At 30.0% G+C, this 10,550-nt stretch overlaps 1 protein-coding gene across 1 annotated transcript; it reads right to left on the reverse strand.

Annotated features, from left to right (window-relative positions):
* Positions 1-709: 709 nt before the first annotated feature.
* On the reverse strand, positions 710-8,123 carry LOC101499268 (uncharacterized). Its single transcript, XM_004498565.4, has 15 exons — positions 8,016-8,123; positions 7,612-7,670; positions 7,053-7,178; positions 6,418-6,479; positions 5,915-6,002; positions 5,765-5,826; positions 5,511-5,607; positions 4,956-5,321; positions 4,057-4,707; positions 3,437-3,589; positions 3,244-3,351; positions 3,067-3,150; positions 2,149-2,281; positions 2,019-2,061; positions 710-1,114 (listed from the first exon to the last, which is right to left on the reverse strand). The coding sequence occupies exons 3-15, from the start codon at positions 7,149-7,151 to the stop codon at positions 976-978; spliced, it is 2,085 nt and encodes a 694-aa protein (XP_004498622.1). The 5' UTR covers positions 7,152-7,178; positions 7,612-7,670; positions 8,016-8,123; the 3' UTR covers positions 710-975.
* Between the last annotated feature and the right edge of the window lie 2,427 nt (positions 8,124-10,550).

Raw genomic sequence — 10,550 nt, forward strand, 5'->3', positions numbered from 1 at the left:
GAAAACCTTATATATTAAGGCAATTTATTTGATTTTTTTTATGAGTCATGTGGATGGGTGTCAAATGGGTGTACCTTAAAATGTAGTATCCATGTATCAACATTTTTTTAAAAGGGGTGAATCTAATGTTATTCTTTGCAGATTACCACTTTGTTCTTAACTATGATGAAATAAGAGAAAACATTTTAATTGTATTGCTTTTTTTTTACTTAAAAATGTTTATAGCAATTCATTAATAATAATAATATCATGAATACAATTTGGAATATCAAAAAAGATACGAGGACTAGCTATAGATGTGAGTACCCTTGCTAGCGCATGAGTCGCCTCATTTGCTTGTCTCCTAACCTAATACGATCTTGTTTTCCTTGATGGAATGAAAGTTATCAACAACACCATTCGATTCTAATTCAAAATTCACTAAATTCAAGTTGAAGATCATGGACTTACTTTAAAATACTTAATAATCTGAGTGTTTCTCATTTAGTAACTCAGCACATGGGTGTGAACCATTATGTTTTTGCTAAAACAAAATTTCATCTATCATCTCTAATACAAATACCAATGTCAACACGATTAGATATATTAGAGAAAGAAGCATCTACATTACGTTTACACCTTCCATCGTTGGATTAAAGCCAAATTATAGGAGAGTTAATTATACCATGTGACATGCATCATTGTTATAGATTTTGATTGCATTACTATGTAACAAAAATTAAAACAATTTATACAAAATTACAATAAATGTACATGAACGGCTAACTAGGCTTACATTTCTATGGTTTAACATTTCATTGTAACACTTTCTGCATGCATATGTACTAAAAATATATGTCCATGCCATGCCATGTGCTTCACATTTACATTAGACATGGAACTAACTCAACTTGAGCCTGGATCAGAGTGATCATCCAAATTTCCTAGGTTGACATAAGAAAGAAGATTAATATGGCATATGCCAAATTGTATAAGCTAATCAAATGGATTTCCTCTTGAATTGGAAAAAGAATTTGGTGTTCCATGTGTCCCATATCCCCCATATGATTGTTGAATGGTGTCTAGAGATTCAAAACTACCTATGTTACCATTGAAGGTGTCAACTCTTTGTGACCTACAAGATATAAGAAAGCAATTACAATTAGAATAGGATTAAAATATTCAACAAAATATATGCAGATTATTTGATAGCATAACCGGTCCAATACAGATGGACACCGCCATAAACATTGTTCTAAATTGCGATTAGCATGTTTAAAGTTCACAATTGTAACTGTGGCTGCAATCAATGGCGGCCCTGAACATATTTCGACTGTGATCGTATTAGGTCTCATATTTTGAAGGGCATCAAAAAAAATTATATTTAAAAATTTCATATAATTAAAAAATGTGTATATGGAAGATTAATGTGCTCAATCTTAAAATTAAAAAATTTAACTTCACCATCCTCCTCAAATTATTCTTACGAATATATTTATAGACAAATTTTAATATGAACCACAGTCCACCATGGACCAATACTTGAAAGATGTTTAAAACTCCAACGACCACAAATGTCGTCTCTTAGAAGTAGACTTTAATGGTCACCGTCATTTTCATGACTGAGATAGTGACTTAAATTATATGGGTTCGTTAAAAATAAGAGAAAACAAATATTCATCTCGTATTGAATTGACATCAATCAAGTAAACGTCTTATCCATAAAGAACAGAAGGGCCGTGAACTATTATTTCTAAAGAGACTATTGTTAAAAAAATTTATGATTTTTAAATTTTAGTCTATGGTGGATCGCTTATCAAGATGGTCTACCGTAGAACTCACACATATTTATATATTCAGTTTTAAATTAAATTAAATTTTGATTTCTTTGTACCCTTCTTATAGGTGCCATTTCTATAAGTAAGAAATGCCGTGTCCATTATTTAAAATAAAAAATAAACTAGCTAGGTATCATGCTTTGTAGATTATAATGTAGTGATTATCTAGAAAAAGTCCGATAAAACAAGAATAGAACTTACCTAAAATGTTGCTCATCGTTATTAACTTGATCAAAGCACATACCTGAGATGATTGAAACATGATTACAACCTTGTATAAAGAAAATAAACAAAATTCTTCAAAGGAAATAGATGATAACAATGACAATACCAGTAACTTGGGATGCATGACTTGTGGACTGAGGCACCATTCTCTCTAAAGATCCAAGACTTGAAACATGCATTACTCCTGTTCTGTTTTGTACAGCTGGCAGCACACCATGCATTGATGCCATAGAAGGAAACTATAAATAAATAAATACAACAAAATTTTGAAGGTTAAAACTATTTCAAAGAACACAAATCGGATAATACATTACTTCTGAGAGAGATTTTGAAGAAAACATGTACTTCGAGCTATGCAAGGCATGCTAATAAGGTTGTTTGAAGTAAATTATATTCAGGGAATACAAATGAAAGAAAACAATTTAAATTGTGATTTGCAACCGCTATTGTGCGCAATATAAAAGATTTTGAGGTCTTTGCAACGACATTGCAACCGCAATTGCGATGCATCGGCCACATTTTGCCATAATATTAAGGTTTGAAGAGTAACAACATCCACAATTTAAAACCATACTCTAAGACACTAAACAATAAATCAAATAAAAAAGTAAAAAGGAATATCAATGCAGTAATGACTTCCTCCTTCCTTTTTTTATAAACCCTTTGACACTTTTCACATTTATTAAAAAAAATAGATAATGTACTTAATGTGTACATCTTGTGTAATGAATATTCCTAAATTTCTCTTTTGTAAATTGATCTGCTCAATTTTGACTTCTCATCTTTCAAGGTACTTAGTAAGTATTAATTAGGAGTATATTTGCAAAAAAAAGAAAAAGAATTATATCCAGTAATTTGAAATTAGGCTTATATTTAGAGACAAATTTTTTTTACAAAAGGGGCTTTATATTTAGGGACAAAGTTAGTATATTAATATGTATGATATTGTGCAAAACTTTTGCAACAGACTCACAACAGGGCTTACTGCAATATAAGAAATATATTAGTTTAATGTTGTACATACTGATGATGCATGTGTTAGACCTCTCCCTTCATTCACTTCAAAAGGGTTCATAGATTTTGGTGCAATAGGAAATGCTGAGGGAGGCTGCAAATGAAACATCATATCAATTAATCAGCATTGATATGAAAACCAAGAAAAAATACAAATAAACTGAATAAAAAGATGCATAGAATGTACCACTGCATTTGGATAATACTGCATGCCATATCCCATGACATGATGTTGAACATTCTGCCAACCTGCATGTGGTGCTGGTCCAGATAAGTAGCTTGCAGTAAAAAGGTCCTGCAGAGAATTTATTTATGCATTAAGGTTCTTTGTATCTTAAACAAAAAACAAAAATGTTGTGAGAAATGGTTACATCTATTACCTCTGGCAGTTCCCTTCTTCCACTAGACTTGGTTTCAACTGTACTAGGCTGGGAGGTAACAGGTTTGGCGTCTTGAGTAGGAATTGAGGTGGTTTGTGAAGATTGTTCATCAAAAGCATGAGATGATTCATGTGTATTTGGAGAAAATGATGGCTGCATGTAATCAAATTACAGAACAATATGAGTAACTATATAAGATATGACGGAATGAAATTAAGGCTATAAAATAACCTATGAAGAACGGATACAGACACAAAAACTGAATATGACACTAACAATAATTTAAGAAAATAAAAGTGATTAAATGTAATTGTGTGTGTCAATGTCATGTCGGACATTGGACATGTCTTCAATCTAAAATGTCAGTGCTACATAGAAAATAACTATGCAATATTGGCAATTGCCTCATCTTCTTCTGAATATTAATGAAATTAAAAATTGTACTTAATTACATTAAGTGGATGTTTAATGAGTCGCAACACCTTGTTATATTCATTAACCATCCATCAAACATAATTAACCACCTAATTAAATTGTATTAACCACCCAAATTGTTGTCAAAATTGTTTGAAAATATCATTTTCCATATAAAATTGTCATGTTGTATTGTATTTCATCACCTCATTATTTGAAGCTACATCTTTGTTTGGTGAATTTGTTGGCTGTGTTGTTGAACTACAACCAACTGAAACAGAAGGAGCATATTTCATGCTTGATGGTATTTGTGCATGTGAAACTTCAATAGAATCTTCTGGCTGTGGTTTATGCTCTTGTGAAACTTCAATGGAATCTTCTGCTTCATGCAGCTCAGATTGTGTTAAAGGAGCTTCATTAGATGGTTGTGCCAGCTCAGAAGATGATGCAGTTGTCTCCTCCATTGAAGTAGCTGAAAAATCCCATGTAGAACCCTTTTCTACAGTTGTAGTTGTTGGAACAATGTCACCACTAGTGATTGGAGCAAAAGGACCAGACAATTCAAGAAGTAAAAGGTCTAAAGGAGTTGAAATTTTTGGTTCAGGTGTTGGTTCTGTTGAACCAGGTTTTTTTGTGTTGGTGTTTGGTGTTTTAGGAACAGTTTCCTCTGTAGAAGCTTCAAATGAGGCCCAGTTATTTTCACTTTCTTGTTTCATACTTGGTTTTTCTTGTCCAGCTTCATTGACAGTATCAGAAACCTTAGGCTTAATACTCACATCAGTGGAACTTTTTGGTTTATTACTTTTTTGTTCACGTGGATTTTCCTGAACAGAAGCTTCTCCACCAGAAGGTTTAACCTTTTACAATTAAAGTACATAAAGATTCAGTTTAAATAGTTATTCGTAAATAAAAAGTTGCTTTCCCTGTTTTCTATAAGAGATGGACTTCATATGCATGACCATAGTCACAATGAGAAAGAATGCAACACTTTGCTACTTCCTATCCTAAGAAGGAAATATTTTTTTTTACATGACAAATGTTAGTTGTTATTTTGTTTTTGTCGAGAACCAATAGTTTCCTTTTCTTATTGAGAAGGTTCACTTACTTGTGGAGATAAATCATTTTCCATCATTATTTCACCCAAAGAGCGTTGAGCCGGAGCTTGGAATCTGTTTGCATTCTTCTGTCCATCAAATGAAAGTTGTCTTAGCTTTGATTCAAGATTCGAATGCCTGCGGTTTCTATATTCGTCGTCTCGAAACCTGTCATCGACAACCTCAAATTTTATAGGACTTCTGCTGAAACCTCCATGCCTTGAGAATTTTTGTACATATTTAGGACTTCTGCTTTCATCATATACATATCTGAAACTCGAGTCACTGCTTCTTGCACTGGAACTTGAACGTGGACTTATGAACTCTAAATGAAATGAACTACTCTTCTTACTCTCATGGGACTCCTCCTTGTCCTTCTGTATTCAAAGAAACATCAAATGATAATTCTTGTTTGGATAAACAACTTAAGTAAGCACACTTATCAAATAAGTGTTTGTGTATAAACTATTTCTATAACAAAAGATAAAATAAAATCAAGCTGTTTTCATATAAGCTTTTTTCATTAGCTATAAGTTGTTTTCATAAAATATATAAAAGTTACCAACCAATCTAATCTTTGGAAGATTTTCTTGACTCCTTTCACCGGTATATTTTCTATCCACATAGACATGCTTGATAAAATCTCTAAGTCTGTGCATATTACTGAAAGAAAATATTTGAATCAGAACATATGATATAACAAGGTTTTAAAAAATGTTTGTGGCGCAACTTTGATTGTGGTCACGACACGATAACTGTGACGTGACCGCAATCTCAGCCTTCGATTCTTTGTAATATCAAATATCGCAACACAATTTACCCAGAATCGGGGTAAGAATGACACAGAGGATCCCATCCTTTGAAATAAATCTGCTTTGCTCTCTGTAAATGAAGTTATGTTAGAAGTTTATTACCAAATTACTAGCTAGTATAGGTTGGTATTTGAGCAACAACAACAAACCATGCACACCTCATTGCCACCAGCTTGAATAGCAGTGACTTCTTCTGGAGTAAATTTGGCCATTGACACAGATTTTACCCTATGTGTGAACTCTCTACTGTAATTACATATAACTGGGCAAGTTAAAATCAAAACTAAAGCCTCTACCATGATACATGTAAAATTTGGCCATTGTGAAAAAAGTACAGATAAGTGAAGTAAAGTAATGATAAGTAAAGATAAACATAAACATGAATTTTTTATAAATTTTTTATAACAGTGATATCGATTCACAAGAGAACAGATACAAATAAACGCAAGTAAAGAACACACGAAATTTGATCATGGGATTCGGTCAATTGTATCTATGTCTTAAACTGCAGAGCAGCTACAATACCTTTATATTATTCAAGCTTAGGGTTACAGATTACGACTTGTGTTTTAATACTATGAGTAATACTCATCAGGATCATCGATCAAAGGCCTCAATTTGTAAGAAACAAAAATCAGCATAAAATGATTTCTTTGCTTACTGTATTCCACTGCAATTTGTGCAGACGAATGTTGAGAAAGTTGTACAGACATATTGTGGTCCCTGATTCACAGAAACAGACAATGTTTTGTTTATCAAATACAAGTTCATATGAAAATGTTGCATACATAAATTTTTAAAACACTATTTTGAGAGGAACAAGTGAGACAAAACAGAAACTAAATCATTTTAAGCAGTACAAGTTATACTCTTCACATGAAAAAAATCCTATTCAAGTTTTAAGCACATAAATCCTTCGTTCACGTAGTCAGAAGATCTTGACCGTTAGATGAAGCATGGACAACGCGTTTTCACATACAACTTTTAATATTAGTCACATCTTCATTTCACAACTTGATTATAGGATAAAGAAGTATCACTTTTACGTTACACTAGTTAGTGTGTGTTTGAAAAACACCATAATCACGGTGGACCAGAAGCTACACGTTGAAGCTTCCAAAAATCACAGTAGAAGAAGTCTAAACTCACGATTCCAATTTCTTACTACTCAACCAAACTCATGTAAGTGCAACATAGAAAGCATTACTCTAAGTGGCACCAATGTGAAGTCATGTAACATTTTAAAAAATATATATATATATAAATATAATTGCTAATTAAGGAATGATTTAATACCAAGGTATTACAGTTGATGCATCTTCGATTTTCTGGAAGTTTTAAAAGACCCCGAATAATTCTTTCAACTCTTTCTTCTTCTTTCTTTGAATGCCCCATCTTCAATTGCTTAGAACCTTAACCACACTGAATATCAATGAAGTAAGTTATATCAAGTTATTACCATTTAACAAGGTTGAAATTAGAGAAAATGTAAGTGGTGCTATACCATAAAATTTTATAAGAATTAGACTTATTAACCTTGCAACAAGTTTTAATAAAATACTTTTATACCATTATCTAATCATTGTCTCTTCATAAGGAGGTTTAGCAACACACTAATACTTTATTTTCAACATTCTTAAAATTAATGAGTCTTACTACTTTGAGAATGGATTCCCACCACAAGGAAAATGAGGCTCACTTGAATCAATGGAATCCACATGAATTTCAACTTATAATGTAGGTGGTTGTAAAGATAATGTAGAACACATTTTTTAACCTAGAATTAGAACTATTTTTTTAACATAAAATTTATGCTTCCCTAAAAATTATGCATGCTAGACATTGAAACAATTACCTTTATATTTGGTATCAACCCCTACCCTTCCTTTTTCGTTCTCCAACCTAAATTCAAACCTGATGGGAAAAATGAAAAATGTTATGAGAGGGAATAGACATTGTGCATGTTTGGATTCGCAGTGACTTTATAAGAATCACAACATATTATTATGATTTTGACAAAAACTATACTCTAAAGTTTCAACAAAATAATAGTTGCATTGTAATTTCGCCGACATGCACATAATGAAAATTTTCATTCACCACAAAATTAATTCCTCTATTAACATGCAACCTCCTAACTACCATTTTCACACTACTATACATTCAATATGTAAACCATCTCAAGAGAAAAAAAAGGCCTAATATTTTTGTTACGTATATACCAAACAAAAAAAATTGAAAAAAAAAATAGAAACGAACCTGTCTCAATCCAATGAATCATAATAAAATGTCAATGATTATGGTGTGCAAAGTAAAGCAAAATGTGATTGTTGTGGAGAATGATGCAAATGAAAAATGAAAGCAATGATGGAGTCAAAGTTTTGAGAAATTTGGTAGAAAATTTTGTTGTTTGAAGAAAGGAGGATAAAATGCCGTTAATAACGGTACCACCAGCTTTTCTTTACACACGTGAGCCATCACTTCTCTTTTCTTATGCTTTCTGTTTTATTTTATTTTAGGCTAACTTTTTTTTGGAGCATTTATAGGTAAAGACTTGTGTTATATATATTATGCATTCATCATGTTTTAAATTTTTTTTTTTTAATATATGTAAGTCTTATTATGATAATCTTTAAATTTATTAAAATTATAAAAATAAACTTAATGTATCTTTTAATATTTATTTTATTTTTTAAAATGTGTTTTTAGTTAATTAACATACTACTCAAATGTATTTTTGTAGTGATTGTGGTCTATAAAATTATTAAACAAGTAGATATTTGAAGATGTATTTGTAATTTTGATAATTTCAGATATTATAAAAGTTTAAATATGTTTTTTGTCTCAGCAAATATATCATTTTTTTATTTTAGTTTTTGTAAGTTTTTTGTTTGAATTCTTTGATCCCTAATGTCAAATGAACATTAAAAAAAATGTATCAACACATCATCTTTCATGATATATTAAAAATTAAATTATTTTATATTATTAATTAATAAATTTATTTATTTATCATTTAATAATTAGTGTTATTTTATTATAAAACAAAATATGAATAGAAATTCAAGGAAGATTTTTGAAAAATTTGTCATCTTCTTTATTATAAACCATGAAACTCTTCTCTTTTTAACCTTGCTCGTCTCTCTAATTTTATTTCCTTACCACACACACACTTGCTTTAAAAATATGTCTTGTAGTTGGAGTCTTCTAACAATTCTTGATAGATGAAGAATGATATTAGTATCAACATTCTACACATGTGACTCTAAAATTTAATTTTACTCCTCACTCTAGCAGTATCGTCGGCGTTCTCCTCCTAACATATTTATGTGATAAGGAAATGAAAATAGAGAGAGTTAATGAATAGAATCAAGAAGATAATAGTTTTATGGTTTATAGTAGGAAAGAAGACGAAAAACTCATAAATGTCTCTTTTAATTTCTATTCATATTTTTTTTAAAAAATACTATTAATTATTAAATGATAAATAAACAAATTTAATAATTAATAATATAAAAAAAATTAGTTTTTAATATATCATAAAAAATTATGTGTTGGTGTGCATTTAATTTCTTTTTTTGTAACATTCATGTGACATTAAGGACAAATATTTATCGTCTCTTGTTTTACTTTACAATGACTAAATCTAAAAAATATATATATATTATTTGTAGAAATTAGAAAGATATTTAAATCTATTATAAAACATTTATCGATCAAAATGATTTTTTTTTTAATTATATACATGTGACAAAGAGATATACAGTATATATGCTGCTCAAAATTTACGTGTTTCTATATTCATTTAATATCTAATTTTCTTTCTACCTCTATTTTTATTATATCACCACCTATCGCATTTATTAAATCATTATTTGCGTGAGTCATTAATTATTATTATAAGATTAACATTGAATTCATAACTTTACCTCAAAATTAAACATGCTAAAAATTGAAGAAGGGTGTGCATAGTTTTTTAAGATAGTTTTTAATTTGATATAATATAAATGGAGAAGAAAAGAAAAAGAACGATGGAGAAAGAGACATTGGAGATTGAATAGAGAGAATTTGAATTTCAAATGTGAAATTGAAAAAAAAAGAAGAAAATACTATAAAAAGAAATAAATAGTAGTAAGAAAAAGTGAAAAAACATTCGTAAAGACAATTTTAATTTCAATAAATAAAAGTGTAAAATTTTGACTCAATCGTCGAAAATGTTTTTGCTAGATATTATGATAATAGAGTAGATATATTGGCGAGATTATGATAATAGCAGTTTTTTTGGTTAAAAAGGAGTTATATGGTAATTTTCAATTAGAGCGATGGGGAAATTTTTTAATTGAAGGTTTCACAGTTTGATTTTTTTTTACAAGCCAAATTGATGTAGTATATGAAGTGACAAGTGTGTGACTATCTCACAATTTAAAATAAAAAATGTCATCTTCGTTATTGTTTTAGATAGTGTCAAAAAGTTAGCAATAGCCAACAAATGTATTTTTGCTGGTATTGAAGGGTTTTAAATATATATTAGACTGAGTTAGGTTTAGTCTTTAAAATCACCAAGGCTCTTTTCTTTATTTTCATGAACAAATTAGATTTATGACCACCATTTTTTCAAAATAAATATGTGTTTGGAAACAATACGAAGTTAATGATTATACGGTGGAAATTCACAAAGAGGTTGAAACTATAAATTAAAGCTTTAAATTCTCATGTCGAAAACTACGTTAAAATCCAAAAATTAAGGAACTAATGCATTTCCAATCACACACTATATAAATAATATTTAATCTC

This window comes from Cicer arietinum, chromosome 4 (assembly GCF_000331145.2).
Source record: "Cicer arietinum cultivar CDC Frontier isolate Library 1 chromosome 4, Cicar.CDCFrontier_v2.0, whole genome shotgun sequence".
Classification (NCBI taxonomy): domain Eukaryota; kingdom Viridiplantae; phylum Streptophyta; class Magnoliopsida; order Fabales; family Fabaceae; genus Cicer; species Cicer arietinum.

Excerpts from the sequence above, each read along its gene's own strand:
- LOC101499268 (XM_004498565.4), bottom strand. The coding sequence starts at position 7,151 with ATGGGGCATTCAAAGAAAGAAGAAGAAAGAGTTGAAAGAATTATTCGG. Across the intron at positions 5,608-5,764 it reads CATTCTTACCCCGATTCTGG|TAATATGCACAGACTTAGAG; the intron begins GTAAATTGTGTT and ends ATTTTCTTTCAG. Across the intron at positions 5,322-5,510 it reads ATCTTCCAAAGATTAGATTG|AAGGACAAGGAGGAGTCCCA; the intron begins GTTGGTAACTTT and ends CTTTGAATACAG.